At 38.6% G+C, this 20,772-nt stretch overlaps 2 protein-coding genes across 4 annotated transcripts in view; both read right to left on the bottom strand.

Moving 5' to 3' along the window:
- Positions 1-20,772, bottom strand: part of pdss2 (decaprenyl diphosphate synthase subunit 2) — a 128,633-nt gene that overhangs the window by 25,781 nt on the left and 82,080 nt on the right. For all 3 annotated transcript variants that reach the window (XM_062980209.1, XM_008120784.3, XM_003215631.4), the window contains 3 exons: positions 13,095-13,169; positions 2,300-2,473; positions 640-771 (listed from right to left, as the gene is read on the bottom strand). In XM_062980209.1, coding sequence (XP_062836279.1) covers positions 640-771; positions 2,300-2,473; positions 13,095-13,169 — 381 coding nt within the window. The remainder of the gene's footprint in view (positions 1-639; positions 772-2,299; positions 2,474-13,094; positions 13,170-20,772) is intronic.
- Positions 1-20,772, bottom strand: part of LOC134298835 (uncharacterized) — a 483,127-nt gene that overhangs the window by 438,331 nt on the left and 24,024 nt on the right. The gene's annotated exons all lie outside the window — the stretch shown is intronic.

The following is a 20,772-nucleotide window of genomic DNA, read 5'->3' as shown; positions in this document are numbered from 1 at the left end:
GTGCATTCATCCTTGTCAAAGTCATATTTCATGCATCATAAATGCACGAGCAGTTTCTCCCTTGTGTTTTTTCCTACTCTGTCCTTAGAAAGTGCTTAGCTGTTGGAAAACTAAAACCATTGTTTTATTTGAGTAGTGGAACAGAACACTTCCTTATTTAAAATAAAATTTAATCACCTAGTTTCACAAAATTCAGTGGAGTCTATTGACATGAATCCTCACAAGAACTTAACAAAATTGTCCTCGATTAAAAAAAAAAATAGAGAAGTTACATGTTTAAATTTTTATTTATTTCTTCCAACACTTTATTATCCTAGGAACTAGATTATACACACTCACAAAATAGAGATTTAAAAAATAAATTTGGCACCATATGTTAGTGAGAAAAATGAATAATTATAACAGTAATATTATTTTCTAATAATGAATACTCAGATCCACACTATATGACATTTTAATGGAATCGGAAAGTTCATGGGCTTGTGTCCTTCCATCCTCCTTCAGGCTAATTGTGAGGAACTTTGAAGCAACAAATTGTGATTAATGTTAATTATGGTTGTTTGAAACAAGCCAATTTACAGTTTGTTAGCGTTATGTATACAGCAGTCAATTCATTTCTGTATATGGGTTTTTGCTTACCTCTTTAACCTGCTTAATCCAGGTTTCTCTTCCAATTAATTCCTGATGCAAGATAACTGGAGCAGAATTTAAATTGAAGGCCACAGAGTCATTAGAACTTTCACTAAAAAATGGTTGAATGTCGACATTTAGCTGAAAGATAATGGATCAAACATTGCATTCAATAAAAATTACTCTTTATAGTAAAATTAGTTTCATCAATAATGAGATGAATACATTTTAAAAGATGTAAAGTAGTCACACAAAGAAACTCCAACAAAATAACACCACTCAGGATTAAGCTATTCCTGACTATTTCATTGGGATCAAACCCATTTCATATCAGCAGAATGTTAGCTGTAATTAGCAAACCTTTTAATATCCATATTCGGAAATAGATTGGCAAGACTATGAGTGTCTGGTTGAAAGAGCAAGTCTGCATTTATACACTGCTATACAAATGGTTGAATCATATTGGATATTCAAAGCTAGAGCAGACCCATTTAATAAATTGTTGAAGAGTGAATCTATACATAGATAAATCCAATTGATTGATTGAATGCATAGCATCTGAGGACAAACAAAACTGTTTAAGGCAAAGACTACTTCCTGTGCTATCCTTTTGGTGAATGAGAGATGACCCATTGTTGAGGACAGATTTTGCTCTTATTACAGTGTCTTCAAAGGCATTACTCTGAAGTGAATAACAATGCTTCACAAAGAAAAAAAATAACTTGAGGTATGATTCAAAGAGGTTTAAACTTCCTGCCTGTCCTTTTGACCCAACCTGTTTCAATTAGCACCCATTCTCACTTCTTTCTCTTGGTAATACAGTAGAGTCTCACTTATCCAACACTCGCTTATCCAACGTTCTGGATTATCCAACGCATTTTTGTAGTCAATGTTTTCAATATATCATGATATTTTGGTGCTAAATTCGTAAATACTGTAATTACTACATAGCATTACTGCATATTGAACTACTTTTTCTGTCAAATTTGTTGTCTAACATGATGTTTTAGTGCTTAATTTGTAAAATCATAACCTAATTTGATGTTTAATAGGCTTTTCCTTAATGCCTCCTTATTATCCAACGTATTTGCTTATCCAACATTCTGCTGGCCCGTTTATGTTGGATAAGTGAGACTCTACTGTACTTAATTGTGACAAAACTGTTGGGCATGTTTATTTGGTTATTATAGATGGAAAACATAGTAATCTAATCATGGAGTCCAAAGCAAATCTCATTACATCCAATGGGTGATCTTTGCTTTCCTGGGCATGTATGCCCTGTGCAATACATATGCAAGTCTTCTCATGTGGCTTGTATGTAACATCTTCTGTTTTTCTTTGGGAAGGAGAAATATAGTATTCAAGACAACATGGCTGCTTCTCAATCAATTGTTGACTTTCTATAGAAGAAAAAGCGATTGCATGCCGAAATAAACATAAGTGTGCACTTACAATAATTGTGTTTATGATTTTAAAGCAATTAGAAGTGCAAGTGTCATTTAATACAGATGAAAACTACAGATATACTGTACTTATCTTTTAACATGGAATTTTCCAGTCAGAATCCCAAGAGCTGCACATCAGTGCTATGGTTTTTAACATCATGTATCTATACAGGTACAATAGAAAGCAATGCCTAAATCTAGAACAACTTTTGGAAAAAGCATACCTTACGACTCATAGACATGTGCTTCCCATAATTAAAGGCCTTATTCTGGGTCTCCACATCATGTTTTGCCAGTTCCATGGCAGCTTGGCAGCTCTTTGCCAGCAAAGCACTATGGGATAGGAAAACGTGTTCTTTCCAAATTGATATTCCAATGTCATCTGTTAAACCGTTTTCCTACAAACATGTGGAAGGGTAAATTTAATATGATAAAAATCAAGGCAAGATGAAACACAACAAAGCAACCATTCGACAGCTTTGGACTTTAATGTGGTTGATACAAAACTGAACTCTGAAATCAAGATGACCGCATGTATACAAATAAAAAATGTTGAACATATTTTGGCTTTTGCACTGCATAAACAGTACCAGCACTCGGTACTTACTCAACCCCCCCCCCCCCCCCCCGCTTTTCTTTAACAAGTGCTTCTTTCTAACATACTAAGTAAACAGTTGATTCCTATGACTTTTACAGGTTGTTATATTTGAATTGTAGTTGACCATTCCCACACAGTCAATAACTAACTACCAAACTACTAACTGAAATATATGTGATTTGATAAACATTTTACCAAAACAACAACACTCAAATTGAATACAAACCGAAGTCTGGAAAATGAAGTAACAGTGGAAAGTAGAACTATGGGAGATTTAGGAATGACTGAAGCACCACTCTTCTCATTTAATGGGTTTCTCTTGCAACCATTCCATGTTGTTGCTTTGCAGAGAAACAATAACCAAAGATTCAAAAGTGCTTGTTTTGACCTACAAAGCCCTCTATGGCTCAGATCCAGGAAGGACTGTATCTCTTTCTATGAACCTGGTAGACATTTACAATCCACTCGGGGGCGGGGGCACTTAAGTGTGTCTGGTGGGGACATGGGAGATGTGGAACTACCTCCCAAGAGAGACCAGGATGGCCCCTCCTTGCTGGCATTCCACAGGTGGGTCATGACATTTTTCTGCAGACAGGTATTTGGGGAAGGATAAGGGGCACGCTGCTGGGGAGCTTGTGGGTGGTATTTCGGGGTGTGTGTGTGTGTGTATAAAGTGCATTTTAATTGTATTTATTATGTTTCAACTTCATATTAACCAGAAAAGCAGTACTATTTATTTTTTCATTTTTGAATTTGCTTTGTTTTAAATTGATCAAAGTGTGTGGTTGTTAGCCATCTTGAGTCCCCTCAGGGAGAAAGGCAGGGTATAAATAATAATAAAAAATATTTAAATAAATCAGGTGAAGGGGAACTCCATTCATGCAACACATCCTTGTCCAATTTTTTTTGTCACAGCAATCTTCTATGCCATATCCTACACTATTTCTAAGAACCTGTAAATCCTTTCAACTTTTTGAGCAGTTTTGAGAGGAGCAACAAAAGGCAATGAGTTAAAGAGAAAGATAACATGACACCTACTACAGATTGTCTTCTACTCATCAACAACATCATTTCTACCCACCTTTCCCCAAAACTGACACTCAAACTAGTTTACAAATTAGAATACATATAATGTAATTAAAACACTTTAAATGGGAAAACACAAAAACATTATAAATCATACAATTAGAATTGGTAAAGGTAATTCAAAAACAAGAAAATCAAAACAGCACCACAATCTATTAAAGGCACTTTCTTTAAACAGCTTCAATTCCCAAAAGCTTGTTGGAATAAGTAAGTCCTTTCCTATTAAGGGAAGGATGGGAATGAGGAAAGGATTGCCAGAGCCTAGGGCAGCCACCATATTGGGTCTCCATCAGCCAGGTCCATGGAAGTGGTGGATACGAGTTAAAGACCTCTCATGAGGATGTGAGGGTCGAGGCACTGGCAGGCTCATATAAGGAAATGTATCAGATAGCCTGGATATAAACTGTATGATGATTTCTAGGTCATAAACAGCACCTTGAAATTTGCCCAGAAACAGACTGGTGGTCAATGGGACTGTTGTAACAGGGGACCAGTATGGCAGTATGGTCCATTGGACCAGCCCCAATTAACATGGTGGCTGCAGCTCTTTGTACTAGCTGAAATTTCCAAATACACTTTCAAAGATATCCCCATGCAGAGCACATAACATATAATCCAAATGGGATAGCTCAAAGATATATACCATCATGGTCTGATGAGGTGTCTCTAGGATAGGTGCAGCTGGCACATTAGGTTTAAATGGGTAAAAGTATTTCTGGTTGCTGCAGGAATGCTTTTACCCACTTCAAGGCTGAAGTCAACAAGTACACTCAAACTATCAACCTGCATTTTCAGGAGTTTAACTCCATCTATGATAGGCTGTATCCCTACATAGTGATCAACTTTCCTTTGACTTGTTTGGATTAATGTTTCCTTTGATCTAATCAAATTCATTACGAATCCCAGACACTAGAACAGCTTCCTTAAGAGTGTGGTAGGAAGGAGAAATCAAGTTGAGTGTCTTCAATATATTGGTGACAACAAAACCCAAATTTCCAGACCATTTCTCCCAGTGGTCTCATGTTGATGTTTATTAGCACTGTGGACAAAGTAGAGCACTAAGGAGTATCACAGGATTGCAGCCGAGGAATTTAACATGATTCCCAAATATCATCTTCTGGATTTGCTCCTCCATGAAGAGAGTCACTGTAAAACAATGCCTCTAACTTGTGATACATAAATACATTAACAAATACCAATATAAATGTGAATGCTCTGGCACATGTGAATTGACATGAATTACTCACATGACTGCTATGAAAATATTTTAAACCAATTATCCTTAAATCATGAGCTAAATATGCCACACTTTTCACTGCTTACTGCAGTCATCAAACTAGCCCTGTATTGGGTAAATTCTGTTATTTGGTATAGTAGCTTTATACAAAATGACTTCCCTAACTAGTTATAGATCACCTAGTTTTAAAAGGTCTTTGGGCTTCTCTACCAAATTGAGCTGTTTCCTCACTAAACTACAATCACTAAACTACAACTCCCAGGATTCCACAGCATTGAGCCATGGCAGTTAAAGTGGTGTCAAACTGCATTCATTCTACAGTGTAGATGCACCTCTAGAAGAAGTTTTAAAAAAAACAAGGCTTTCACACAAACAAATAGCTGTATTACTAAAAATTCAGGTGAACTTCAGGTGAAAAAGTCTTCAGGTTAAACTAGAGGTAGGTTTCCTAAAAATCCAAACCAAAAGAAAAAAGTAGCTGTAAGAAAAAGTCCATGCCATTTAAAACAATTCAGTCCCTGTGAATTACTTCAATTAAATTACTCAGAAACAAGTAAGAACTAAATCTGCATGACACCATAATTTTCTAGCAAGGTATTATCTGTCACGAAATTGGTAACGAATGAAATCAAACCCTTCCATTCAGCTCTAATCTTCCTCCCTTGCGGCTACTGCCAAGGAGTGCTATGTTGCAAGGGAAGAGATAATATGAGACTGATGGGAAAAGTAGTACAATTCTGCAAAACCAACCTGCTCAACATTGTATCAAAATTCATTGCTTTCAAATACAGCATTTACGGGCAAGAAAGAGAAGAGTGCGGGGAGAAAAACCACACATTTGCCACCATATATGGGGACACATACACAACCAGAACCTCAGTTATGGCTCATTTAATTGCCAGGTTTACTGCAGTGCCATTTGTTTTGTACATTTAGAATATTACCAGGATGATAATGATAAGAAAATACATTCAAACAAATCTAATGATTTGGCCACTATCAATCCATTTAAAATGAGTTTTCAAGATAGCATTGTTGAGAAACCTGTGGCTAAGGACCAAACCTTTTCAGGAAAAAACCCTGAAAAAACAAATACTAAAAGCTTGATGAGCCATTAACATGACAGCCAGCTCAAAATGTGATTTAATATTAGTCTACTTAAACTCCACTAAATCCTAGCCATCATTAATCTGGAGATAAGAAGCATAATATTAGCAAAAAGCAACTTGACAAGGATAGGTTGAAAGGAGTTTCCTGGTTTTCAAGTGAGGTACATGTTCATTTTTGTTTTGTTTTTTACATTTATGTGTATACTATGACTTATTTGGGTCACCTGAACAAACATGGCATGCTTGATATGAACATTTTTAGCCGTATTAACAGAGGTTTTGCTGCCAAAGAAGTAGTTATAAGAAGGGATGAAGATCTACCAATACGGCTTAGTTTTATATAATTCACTTCCAACGTAGGTCCTGCCCTCAATGGGGACTGAGTAGGCAGGCAGACAAACCAGATAGGGAAGCTGCTTTTTTCTTCATGTCACTTCACACCTCAACTGGGAGAATTAAGAAAACATGATGGAGCACCCAAAAATATAAGGAAATGTTCTGATCTACCCAACATGACTAGTTAGAGAAAATCCTGTGCAAGATGTCTGCCTGTATTGTTGTTCAATACACAAACTCCTCAGCTGGTTAACTGCACCTTGATCAAATTGGCATAACTGTCTGCTTGTATATCTGGAAGTCCAATGGTGGGTCTTACAAAAAGATTCGTATCCTTCTCAAGAACCACTTAATATCGAAGTCCTAAATACATTATTTGAAATTAAATGCAATTAACGTTACTTATAATTACTACCACTCTAAGTGTTGGGGCTCTGATGTCACAGACATTTAGTATAACATGTTGTTTAATTGAATATAGATAGATAAGCAGACAGATAGTAGAGCTGTGCAAAATTATTGTTAGTACTTGTAAGTCAGATCAAATTCGTTAAATTCATACTGATATCTGACACGTGACCATGGTCTGCGTCAAAAACTTAAGAATTGAAACTTACCCAATCCTTTTTCATTTGAATTTTGTAAACGTCAGAAGCCTCCCAAAGTCATTTTCAGCACAAGCAAAACAAAGCAAAGCAAAGCCAAAAAGGCTGCAATTCCTCTTTAAATTAATGGCCTCTCGACATTAGGAGAGGGAAGCAGCAGGGAGAAAGGAGTGTTCGCTGGGAAAGAGACTGAGAAAGCGCAGAATTCTGGGAAATGTAGTTTGGGAAGGCGAGGAGCCCTATGCCAGAGAATTCAAAAGGCCCTGTCCTAAACTACATTTCCCAGAATTCTGCTCAGCATCAGAAAACCTCAATCAGGATAGGAGAGAAATTTGTCCCTCCATAGCAATAGTCAGCCAGAGTTCCAATAAATTGTTGAATCTGCAAAGAGAAAGACTGATGGATGCTTCTAGTAAGTAAATCCTCTGTGCTGGGTTGAATAAAATTCCTAAATGGAAGTTCTATTGGTTGATATGAGAGACATTAAATGAGATAGTTGTTGTGGCTTTTTAAAAAAAACGTTTTTATCAAAACTTCTAAAAAATTCCCTAAATCAGTAGATGTATGAATATCTCTGAAAGCTGAGGGGAATGATCCCCTGTACTGTAATGCGGATTCCTATTCGAACCCCTGGCTGTTGTCCTGTGGAGTTCCTCAGGATTCCATTTTGTCCCCCATGCTGTTCAGCATATACATGAAACTGCTGGGAGAGGTCATTCAGAGTTTTGGTGTTCGATGTCGCCTACTACTCCTTTCCACCTAAAATCAAGGAAGTTGACCTGTGCTTGTCATCAGTAATGGACTGGATGAGGGCAAACAAATTGAAACTTAATCCATACAAGACAGAGGTACTCCTGGTCAGTCAGAAAGCAGACCAGGGACAAGGAATCCAGCCTGTGCTGGATGGGGTTACACTCTCCCTGAAGATATAGGTTCGCAATTTGGGGGATGCCCAGGTATAGGCGGTGGCTGAAAAGGCCTTTGCATAATTAAAACTTGTGTGTCAACTGCGCCTGTTGCTTGAGAAGCCACATCTGGCCACAGTAGTACATGCCTTAATTACATCTTGTCTGGATTACTGGTTATGACTTTAAAAGCCCTAGACAGTTCAGGTTCAGGTCCAGGCTATTTGGCTGACTGCATCCCTTTATAGAAAACGGCCCGGGCTCTGAGATTTTCAGGAGAGGCCTTTCTCTCGGCTCCACCTCCATTTCAAGCTTGGTTGATGGGAACAAGAGAGTGGGCCTTCTCGATGGCTGCTCCACAACTCTAGAACTTCCTGCCCAGGGAAGCTAGAATGGTCCCCTCCCTGCTGTCTTTCCGGTGGCAGGCTAAAATCTTTATATTCAGACAGGCTTTTAAAGATGAAAGTGTTTAAGACCATTAAGGGGTGCTGTACTTTTGTGTTGTGATTTTTTATGCTTTTATGCTTTTAACCCGGATTATTTTAATATTAATGTTGTTTAATAATGTTTTAATATGTATATATTTTAAATTATACTGAAATATTTTTGGTGGTGAGCTGCTTTAAGTCTCCGTATGGACAGAAAAAGCAGGATAGAAATAATAATAATAATAATAATGATGATGATAATAATAATAATAACACCTGCCAGCAGTAAAGAACTGGTGGAATCACAAACCTGCAAAAGTATTGGAAAATGAACAGGCAAAGATACTGTGGGACTTCCGAATCCAGACTGACAAAGTTCTGGAACACAACACACCAGACATCACAATTGTGGAAAAGAAAAAGGTTTGGATAATTGATGTTGCCATAAGGACCGGCCTGAGGAAATGGAAAGGGGTACACAAAAAATATTTTTGCACCCCCCACACCGTGGGAGGCATGGCCGTGCAACACGGGAGGCATGACCAGGCCTGGCCCCGCCTCCCGTGCCCTGATCCTGCCTCCCGCGTGAGGCGCCCATGCCTCCTGCAGCGCGGGCAGTGCGGGAGGTGCGTCCTGGCCCAACCAGGCTGCGGTGGGAGTCCTTCCAGGCCGCGGCTTAAGCCCAGCCTGGCTGGGTCTTTCCCGTGGCCTGGAAGGACTCCCGCCACAGCACGCGCACGCCGCGGGAGGCATGGCCGGTCCCTGCCTCCCGCGGCGCGCTTCCTGGTCCAGCCAGGCTGTGGCGGGAGTCCTTCCAGGCCGCAGTGAAGACCCAGCCAGGCTGGGCCTTCGTTGCGCCCTGGAAGGATTGCCGCCGCACGCAGCCTGGCTGGGCCAGGGCGCGCACCGCGGGAGGTGGGGCCAGACCTGGCTACGCCTCCCACATCACGCAACCCTGGGAAGATGGCGCCCAACGCGGGGGCATGGTCAGAGTGCCGTGTTGGGCCAGGCCTGGTTGCCATCCCAGGGGACAATTGTATTGACGAAAAACAACAGGAAAAACTCAGCCGCTATCAGGACCTCAAGATTGAACATCAAAGACTCTGGCAGAAACCAGTGCAGGTGGTCCCAGTGGTGATTGGCACATTGGGTGCTGTGCCAAAAGATCTCAGCTGGCATTTGGAAACAATAGGCATTGACAAAATTACAATCTGCCATCTGCAAAAGGCCACCCTACTAGGATCTGCGCGCATCATCTGAAAATACATCACACAGTCCTAGACACTTGGGAAGTGTTCGACTTGTGATTTTGTGATACAAAATCCAGCCTATCTATTTTGTTTGCTGTGTCATAAAATAAAATAATAATATAATAATAATAATAGATAGAGTGGTGTGTGTATGTGTGCGCATACAGACAGGCAGTCCTCAAGTTACAATTATCTGGGAGACATCACCATAGGACAGGCCATAGTAGTAGGACAGGAAAACGTCCTTACCAGTGTGGACTGGCCAGGGTGCCAGCTTGCCCAATGGTAAACATTAGACAATCCACCATTTATTTCAAATTAAAATAATTAAAAAATCAATTAAAGCAATCTGTATTTACATTCATTGTATATTGCAAGTAATATGTAACTATAATTACTTAAAATATACATATATTTTGCAACAATTTCAATGGTATCCTTTCCCTATATAGAGAGAGAGAGGGAGGGAGAGGGAGAGGGAGAGGAGGGGGGGGGGAGGAAGAATCTATGTATTTCTCTGTCTCCCGGAAACCAATATTTTTTAGACGTAGTCCACCCCTTGATTCTTACAATGGAGGCAGATGTGACAACAAGGGAAAGCCATCACTCTTGGTAGCAATGAAATATGTGGGCGTTTTCACATTTTGTAGCAACAGAGGTTTAGTAGAGCCTTGCATCTGATAGAAAAATAATGGATGAAGTGGCAAACCCCTACAGAGCCCTGTTCATACCCTCCGGTATTTTTGGACTGCAACTCATTTCAGGTCACCATTAATGGTTATACTGGCCAAGGCTGATTGGCACTGTAGATTAACATCATCTGTAGAGCTATGTTGTCACACATTCCCCAGCACATTTAAAATAGTATTTCAGAGTGTTTCTTAAGTATTATAAAACCCTACTCTATTCTACTCCCAATCTTGAAAAAAAAAAACCTTGAAGCAACCAAGAGGGGTTATAAAAATTATAAAAGTCGGAATGGAAAGGAAACATTTTGAAAATGTAATTTAAAATATATATTTAAGACCGTGCCAACTAGTTCTGCTCTGGATTAATTCTTGGAAACAATGATATAAGATCAGGAAGTGTAACACACAGACCATCTTCTGCAAATTCTGGCTGAAACTTCCATACCTCAATTCAGCATTGTGTGACTACTGGAAAATCTAAGTAAAAGAATCCTAATCTCATTTAGAGAAATCAGACTAAAACTTACAGGTCGATTCTGATCCCTGCTCTCATCTTGAGCTATTTGTAAATCATTTGTAGTCATTAGCTAAAACAACTGTAAATATTCAGGAATCCCAATGTCATATTTTTTTATACAACTGAACTCAAATGCATTATTCTTTTTCTTACCACCCACCAAGTTACAAAAAAAACAGAACAAAGTAATTATTTGAATTAAATGCATCAACTACTATAAATTAAAGTTTCTCAAATAAAAAAATATCTAGATATGTTACATTACATTTTAATTCTGATATATCACAGTTCATTCTGCCCTGTCACACAGACAACTTGGCACTGCAAACATCAGTTAAATCTCAGAACAATACAGAGTCTTTTAAAATTGCAATTAGGATCACTCACTGTTTCAGCTATAAGTGAGATGATTCAACAATCTTTATTTTCCCATCTGTGTAGGAAAGAAGCCAGTAAAATTATGAGTCTTCAGCACCAACACAGTTACCCTGCAAGCATCTTGCATGTGATTGATGTCTCACTTAGCAGATGTATTACTGCTTGTTGAACATGACAGGACATATTTTATTGGTCTATTAATATATGCCTTTGATGTTTGTGATGAAAAAGGGTTAGAATAAATGGGACTGTAAAACAAACCCAGGAGCACCTTAACACTTTTATTTTACTTAGTTTAAGTACAAACTATGTTTAAATGAAGAAAGAAATCTGTCTTTCCACTGCAGACACACCTGATAGAAATGAATAAGGGATGTTCCTCTCTCTCCCCCTCCCCCCCCCCCCCCCCCATTACAGTGTTATTTAGGGATATACTTGAGTTTAGATTTACCTTCTATTGTGTCTGTCTCTTACCAGGTGATCTTTTCTGCATTCCTTTCCAGTCAACCACAGAAATGCATTATGAAACGCTAGCTTTGTCAGAAATGCCTTTATCTTGCACTATAACACTGAAGTCATTTGAAGGGAACATCTCATGTAAATGTCCAGAAAAAAATGTGTTCTTCCTAGGAGGTCTGACAAAAGTTGGTCCGGAAAGAGTCATAAGTTCTTATTTTTTAATGTAGTGGGGAACCGCATGTATGGACAACACGGAGTGTCCCTATTAGCTAAAAGACACATCTCTATTGTGATTTTGGCAATGAGATACTCCAGACACCAAGTATACAGTTTATATAGCTCTCCTGAGTAAATAAAGCATGATATTTACGTACTAGAACTCTCATAAAACCTCTTGTTTCATAGCTCCAAGAGACTCTCAAGCCACTTTGCAGAAGGGTGTCAAAAATACAAAAATACCATTTGTGTCCATCCTATTGATCTAGACCTGTAATTCTCACTTGGGGTTTGAGTGACATAAAATTATTTCCTAGAAAAAACTAGGTTATATGCTCTGTGGATAACCACATGCTTTTTATGCAGAAAATTCATGCTCCAACTGTCTCCTGGTTTGTGTCTAAATTGTATTGTGTGCACAATACAATTGAGCTACACAGGCCAACAGTCTCAATGTAAAATGGACTGCGAGATGGATTGCTAATAATTAAGTTGTTGCAGCTACCTGTGGCCTAGTGCCAAAGGCAAAATGTTTAGTTTGATTCTTCCTCTTTCCTGGTGGTCACTTCCTGAATTACCCAAATCTTCCACTGCTGGTTTGAGGACTGCTAAGCATGCCAATTGTTCCAATAAACCTCTAACCTATATGAGGAAAAACAATGGAACTCTATTTGCTTTATTTATTTATTTACAATATTTATATCCCGCCTTTCTCTACCCCGAAGGGTACTCAAGGCGGCTTACAAATGGCATCTGTGCAGTGCCTTGGGCATAAAACACAGACATGAATAAAATTATTAAAAGTAAAACAGACATAAAAATATAATTAAAATACATTCCAATATGAGACACGTTATCCAAAGACAAGGTCTAAAGCCGTTCCATAATCCATTGCACGATGGATCTAAATACTAGAACAGATAACCAAAAACTTAGTAACGCAGCTTCTTCTAGGATACTACACAAGCAGAATAGAATGAATGAACTTCCCCTGCAAAGTCTTTACAAACAGATGTCAAGAGAAAAAAAGATGAACATACTTTATAAAGCAAAACATTCAGCATTTGATGCACCTATCTAGTTTCTGAAATGGTGAAGCCCAGCAACTACAACATCAATTCGGCTCCTGTTTTACTTTAGTTTAACTCAGTTTTGTAAAAGTTGTGTATACATCTGAATGCAGTTTGTTGGAGGGCTCCAACTTACCTCTGCTAAGTATGAATTTTCATAATATATTCCTTGTACTAAATCACCAATGGCACTTGACATGATCTCTACAACCTGAAAGAAAAAGAGCAGTTTTAAGTGGGATGATTAATTACAGATCTGCTAGAGTGCTCTAAACTAAAAGAGCAGAAGGAGGCATTAACAAAGAAGAACCTTTATACTGGAGCCTCAAGCATATTATTTTCTCTTCCTACCACATTTCAATTTAATTTAAACAATATTAATGTAATGCCCAATTTTTTTTCTTTAAAAAAAGCATAAATGAAACCAACTGCTAGGTATGTATATATTATAATATCTTTCTCTGGGAGTCTTTAAAAAAACTCAAGACTTTCATGCCTAATGCCTAATGCAAAATAAAATAAAGCCAGGGTGCATAATTAGTTAATCTTTACAGTTCATTTTAATACACTGGCAATACACCACAATTATTGTTAGATGCTTGCCCTCTGGATCAACAATAATGCTCTGCTATGAAAGTTTCAGCAACATGGGACTACTCAGATCCCATTTAGCAAATGATTCTCACATGGCCCACATTATAACGCCAAAAAGCCCCAAACCCTGAATTATATCCACACAAGTGAAAAACAACATCCATAGCCTCACTAGAACTACTGATGAAAATAGAGTTATGTATGTGAACGCCCTTAATGGCAACACAATTGCTATATTTTCAATATAAGCGTATGAAGCAGGCACAACTTAGGCTATCATTCCTGATTCACAGGTTTACTCTTTTCATAACTGGGGTTCCATCCAATTCCCACATTTCTTATTGAATTAAAAGAATTGTATTGCATGTTTTAATCATTCTCATAACTGAAGATAAATTCCTGTCTCCACAGTAATCTCTCGACATTCTTGATAATCCTTAAACTTCATTTGGAAAATTCTCTCAACCTTACTATGGTTAGGCTAAAGTTTATTCACATATTCTTGGGAAAGGCCCAAATAATGTGATTTACTTCAGTATAAACATGCACAGATTTGAACTCTTTATTTACACACACACACACACACACATACAACACACACACACACACACACACACCTTTGCAAATTATACCCATGAAAAGTAATGCTCTCAAAAGAGATGCTAGGAATTAATTTGCACTGCACTCTAAAAGAACAGCCTCATTTGGGAAGGGAAAAATATATTCTTGCCCTTTCGGTAATCAGATATCTAAGGAAATATTGTAGCAATATGAGCTGAAGGAGAACTGAAAGGACAATGATCCTACAGTGTTAACCCAGATGTGTTGAGTTATTTAAGTGGGGAAGAAGGAAAAAGAGGGGCTTTTTTGGGAAAGTATCAGATAAGCCTTATGCCCAAATCCAGGAGGATTGTGTATCGCCAATAGGTCTATGAAAGCCTGTAACCAAACGCTCAGTGTCAGATTGTATTACAGTTTATACAAGAAACATCTCAAGATTCCTCTGATGGCCGAGACACATAATACAGATCAATCACTCACTAAAAAATATTATGGTTTGTGAAACGGCTGGAGCCCAGAGACATGGCAGTAATATGAAGAAGAAGAATTTACAAAGACACTGAGTCCTACCTCTAAATGTCAAAGTGATAGTATGAGATTTAACAATGCACCTAGCTGTGAATAGCCAGAGCTTCTCCCCACCCCGACCCTACCTCCTCTGAAACTCTAGAGCCAAACACAAGTCAGTGAAAGAGCCTTCACTTTCACCAACACATATATAAGGAAAGGGCAGGTTTTACTGACTGAGTTTTAGAAGAATCAAAATGTATTGTAGATTTATCCTGCTTTTTTTGTAAACAGGTAACTGTAGCAGCTTGATAAAATGGCAAAGCCAACTCAATACGAATTAAAATACTATGCTGTGGAACAATACCTTTTTCTTTTCTTTTTTACAATAGTGAGTTTTGTAGTTGTCTTAATTTGTTTTCTGAGCTGACTTAGGCCCCATATTGGAAGAATAGCAGGGTATAAATTGACTAATATTTCTCACAGTTTTTTTTAAGAATACTATTGTTTAGTATTTCGTATACATTTTGTCAGAAGTACTTATGTTTTGTGTCCATTACAAACACCATCTAAAGTATTTTATTCCTAGCAGTGTTCCTACATGCACACAATTCCTATTGGTTGTCAAATGTATCTAGGCTTTACAGATTAAGAATGGACACTCTTCTCCATTTGTCTCCTTATGTGAACATTCCTATCCCATTTCCCTATTTCAACGCTATACGAAGTCACTGCTGGCCTCTACTCAAGTCAAGCCTAGTAGTCTCCTAACTATCTTAACTCAGTTGAAAACAGACAGCCACAGTTGTTGTTGTTAGTATTATTATGTTTATTTATACTCCACTTTTTCTCTTCACAAGGAGACTCAAAGCGACTTCAAAGTGGCTTGATGAACATTATGTCTAAGCCATAGTCCTTCTGAACCCTTGACTAAGATTTCTAGCATGGGTTTCCAGAGTTCACATTCCTCTCTCTTTCTGTCTCCCCATCATCTCCCAACAACAATGTGCCATAGTCAGACCTACACTTCTGAAATCTGATATATTCCAGAGCATGGGGAGGAATGTACTCAATAGTACTACATAACTGGCATATCCAGGTAGGATTGGGCTTATGGAGAATCTTTTGCCTACCAGACAATGGATGGACCATGTATGATCATACTTCGTTCAATAGCTTCAAATGATTCCTCAGATAAAAGAGGATATTTAGTCTTTCTACCTTCAGGGGCACTATCCCTGTAACATTGTTGTTGGTGAATTTCTGGTTGTCAGGGAAATTTTTTTGGAATAATGTTAAAGGATGCACAGATTTTGCTGCTCATGAATGAGCTACATGAATTAAGAGCTCAGTCTAGAACCATGATTGTAAATAAAGGAATTGCCAATTGCGAGAGAAATACAGTGGGAGAGAAATACACCCACTGTATGACTATCCATCTCCTTCCAGTAGACTTTAATCAAGAAAAAGTTTCATGAGAACCACCACCCATTTTTATGTTCCTCCAGCAACAGTAAGAATATCCCTGTGGGCAGAAAAATCAGGAAATTCCAACTGGATGTCTCCCTATGGTTTGCCCTCCCTCCTGGGGCAAACCAAGAATGGGCAACGAAGTCCTTGAACAGACTCAGAAGTAGAGTTGTTAGAGCAAAAGATAACCTGGCAAATGGCACTACCTAGAACAATCTTCTACTTTGTGCAATTGTGGAGCAGAACAAACAACTCAGCATCTGTACGCTTGCCCACAATGCCCTGCCTTATTCACAGAAGAAGAACTGTTTAAAGCTACAGACAATGCAGTCGCTGTTGCCCATGTTTGGTCCAAAATTATTTAGCTGCTTGTGCTCCCTTTATTTTATTAGTTTTACACTTATTTATTTATGCAATGCTTTTGACATGGAAACAAAGGAAAACTGCCTTTTTCTGAAGCTTATCTACTGTACTATTTTTTCAATTGAAGTTGAAAATCAAAAGAAAATCCAGTTATCTCTAAAACAATCTGAAAATCAATTATATAAAACCATACAAGATTTGGGACTCAGACAACAATCTCCAAAATATGGGGAGTGATCTTTACTTAAAATATTCTTAACTCATGAACTATTAAAAACTTTTAATACATCTTTTATTTTATTCCTTGGTTGTCTTTCCAAAGAAAAATTACTTCCTTCAGGAAAGGCTAGAAATAATTATCAGATATAAATGTACTGGTAGGCAGTATTAGGAATCAGCCATTGTTACTGAGAAACATAGTTCTATATAGTATTGTACAAAGACATCTGAGGTTTAAAAAAAGTCCAAAAGAGCAAAAGAAAGCTGTACTTATTTACTCCTTGTTTTGCCCATTTACACAGTATTTGTATCATAAGTAAAAGCATGAAGCAAAACTCCACAATGACCATCTGTCTGGCACAAATCTTGCAGCCTTCTTGGAAACAGAGAACCTGATACGTTATACTGCTATATTGATAGTGGAGCCCAAGGCAGTAATGTATCAGAGATTCTGCAAGCATGTAAATTATAAGATTAGTATTAAACTTCTGAAATAAATACTGCTTATGTTTTACTTTCTTCCAGGAAGTTTCATTTACCAAGGCCCTCACAACCCCATCCTGTGACCGCCTATCCTTGCTGATCAATGAAGTGAATTTAGATTAATGTTTTCCATCATCACAGAAAAAAGGATATAATGTAAATAGGTCAAGCTAATACTTTTTATTTAAAGGTGTTATGGTTGAGCCTTCTGGCTCCGATACTAGGAGACGAGGTCGTAAGACTCCTCGAGAGTCAGACTCTTTTGAGGAGCGTGAAAGGAAGCGGCTCCGGGACTTATTTGCAGAACCAACTGACGAAGACTCCTTTGAGGGTTTTACCGAGGGAATGGAGGAAGAGATTGTTAGCTCAGAGGAGGATGACATGGAATGGACTCGTGTGAGGGAGGATTTGGGTGTCACTGGCAATGATAGCATGGGAGGCGACTGGCGGGTTGCAGGATCAGACCCGTGGACGGGCTGGAGGGATGGAACAGGATCCACAGCTGGGGATGCTGTGGGGCGTAGTCAAAGGTGTGTTAGTTCTGATGAGGATGATGATGAGGAGGCACCTGGAATTAGGATAGCAGCTGACAGCGATGAGGAGTTATGAACTGGCATAAAATGGGGTTTAGAATCAATGGCTAATTGCGTTGGGCAAGGTAATCTGGACGAACGCTTGGGCTCTTGTTGGGGAACTTCCTGAAGACGGGTGTGATTCGTTTGCTGTATACGTAAGTTACCAAGGACACTGGGCATTGACGGCGGGAGGAACTGTGTGGGCTTTTCCTGTGCAACTTGTGTTTAATCTTGATAGCTTGGACCTCCGTCGTCTTTTTGACGGACATTATTGCCAACTCTGGATTGACGCTGGACTGACTGACTGACTACGACTCTGGACTAACCCTTCTGTGGCTATCGGTGGAACTTGTGGAACCTTAGACGTCTGCGTTTGGCTTTCGACCTCGGACCGGATTGGGACCCCGCTGACCGTCGTTACCCTGATTGATGTGCCTGGACCTGGTTTTCGCCCGTTGCACGGAGGAGCAACAGCCCGAGTTACTTCTGTAGCTCTTGAGTAGCAGAGGGGAATCTGCTGCTGGATTTTGTGTTCATTTTGACCTTTTGTTAACCAGTTTTTGTTTGTTTAATTGCCAGGCTGAAGTAAGCACCTTTGATTTAATCCGGATTAAACTTCTGTTTAATCCGGTTTATTCTTTTGAACTGTTTAAACTCAAACGAAGTTATTTTTGTTACTTTTCACACTGAAGACAAGTGTTTGCCTAGTCCTTTGTTTCCTACGGGCAATTTTTAGTTCTGTAACCTCAATAAACTGAGTTGTATTCTACTTGGAGCATTCTGTCTTTGACAAAAGGTATTTATTTATTTATGTAAAAATTATAATTTATGTATGTATTAGTTTACTACCTCTCACCCCATTAAAATAATGCACAACAGACAAAAATATTATTTAAAAACAAATCAAAACAGAATTTTAAAAACACACAAAAGTAAAACTGTCCAAAAGTTAACCATGATTCTATTGATCAAAGAACACACAAAATAGTGCAGGCTGAGTTGGCTGCCAGAACGAAGGAGCCAGTCTGACTTTCCTTGGAGAGAGTTCTACAACCAAAGTGATTCTACAGAGAAAGCCCTGATTCATATATTTAGGAACCGACCCTTTAGCGTGCAAAAGGGCCTCCACTGAAAATCTCATATTCCAGGTAGTCTCGTATGGGAGGAGGCAGTCTTTCTGATAATCCTGGCCACATGCCATTTCAGATTTTGTAGGTCAAATCCGGCATTTGTATTGTGTTTGGAAGCAAATCAGATGCCAGAATGGTTGATACAAGACTACTGATATGGGATTCCTAAAGTGCACACCTGATAATAAACTACTTGTAACATTTTGCATTCAATGTAGCTTCCAAACACTTTTCAATGACAGCCCAATACACGGACCATTGCAGTAGATTGACTTGGAGATTATTAAAGAATAAATCACTGTGGCTAAATCCACTGTGCCTGGGAAGGGGTGCAGTTGGCACACCAACTGGAATTGAGCAAAGGGACTTCTGGGTACAGCTGCCCAGAATTAACAAAGGGCTCAGTACAGTTCAATTTCATGGTCACACAGTTTTCAACAAACAAGAAGTGGTTAGGGAATAGCAAAAAAAGGCATTTCTATTTTCTTCAATGCATGTTCTGTATCACACAAAGATTAAAATCTGTATTGGATGCTGATCATGGGGTGGAATTCAGATGTTATAGTTATTTTGGAGGATTCATGCAAAAAAAAAAAAACATATCCTTGCATCTGTTAATTTTAGTTATGCTTCTGATCTGCAAGTCATAGCAAACAAACATTCTCTTCTTTTTTCTCCCATACTGGTTACTGAATACATTAGAAAAGCAGACTTGTAGAACAAGTGCTCTTTGAAGACAACTGCATTTAATGTCTATCTTATCTTCCAAGTGGACACCCATCTAGAAGTGCAGGTATTCAGTTACTGAAGTGGTTCTCAACCTGGTGTCCCCAGATGTTTTTGGCTTTCAACTCCCAGAAATCCCAGCCAGTTTACCAGTTGTTAGGATTTCTGGGAGTTGAAGGCCAAAAACATCGGGGGATCCCAGGTTGAGAACCACTGAGTTACTGTCATGCACTGAATACTTTGTGGCCTGGATGGGACATCTGGAATTTCAGGTGTGCAACTTAGTAGTTTTCTGGAATATGAAGAAGTCCTCACATTGCATTGTGAGGTTAATCCTATAATAGTGTGTTTATATCTATATAATTCATGCCACTGTTGGAAATGCTTTCATCAGTATTTGTCTGTAAAAAGAGAAACAGGTATATTTCTGGTTTTTTAAAAAAATCTTCTTGGCCTAAATTAACCAGAGCTGGAGCAAAATGTGGTAGAAATGTCTCTCACATTTTGTAGAAGGCATTCTGAAGGATTTTTCAACCCCTGCAACTTCTCTTTTATTACTTTTAATCTTTTGACGAAGCCTGATTTGATCTCTAACTTTTCTGACCTGTTCCATACATATACTGTTATCTGCTTGTAGGGCCCTTTGGTGATTTCTGCCTTATTTGTATGCATCTCTTTTAAGCCTCAGCTAACCTGAAAGTTCTTAGTACAGCACAAACCCATTATGTAGGGATTCAATATCCAAAATTTCATGCTCCACAAAATATCTCCCCTGAAGTGTTTGGGGACTCTCTAGGTCGCTCAGTGTGATTTTATGGTATGATCCAAGTATAGTCAAAATATAGCTTTCACTGTCATCCATGTGGCATGTTGGAATGTATCCCTATGAATAGAGAGATCACACTGTATATCCACCCTATTTGCTTTAGATACTTCCTACTTTTCTTTCTCATTAGAAGTGTTTGAAACTGTGTCTCCAATATCTCACTATTAAGAAACTCCCACTACCTTCTTTTTGTTGTACATTTTTGATCATAGGATCTCATCCAATATTACCCCAAGGCCCCATCTACACTGCCATATAATGCAGTTTAACTGTATTTAACTGGATTATATGGCAGCGTAGACTCATACAATTTAGTTCAATGCAGTTAAACTGCATATTGAAACTGCATTATATGGCAGT

The sequence above is a fragment of the Anolis carolinensis genome, chromosome 1, assembly GCF_035594765.1.
Source record: "Anolis carolinensis isolate JA03-04 chromosome 1, rAnoCar3.1.pri, whole genome shotgun sequence".
Classification (NCBI taxonomy): domain Eukaryota; kingdom Metazoa; phylum Chordata; class Lepidosauria; order Squamata; family Dactyloidae; genus Anolis; species Anolis carolinensis.
The sequence above is the reverse complement of the archived record's forward strand: the minus strand, read 5'-3'. Positions and strand labels throughout refer to the sequence as shown.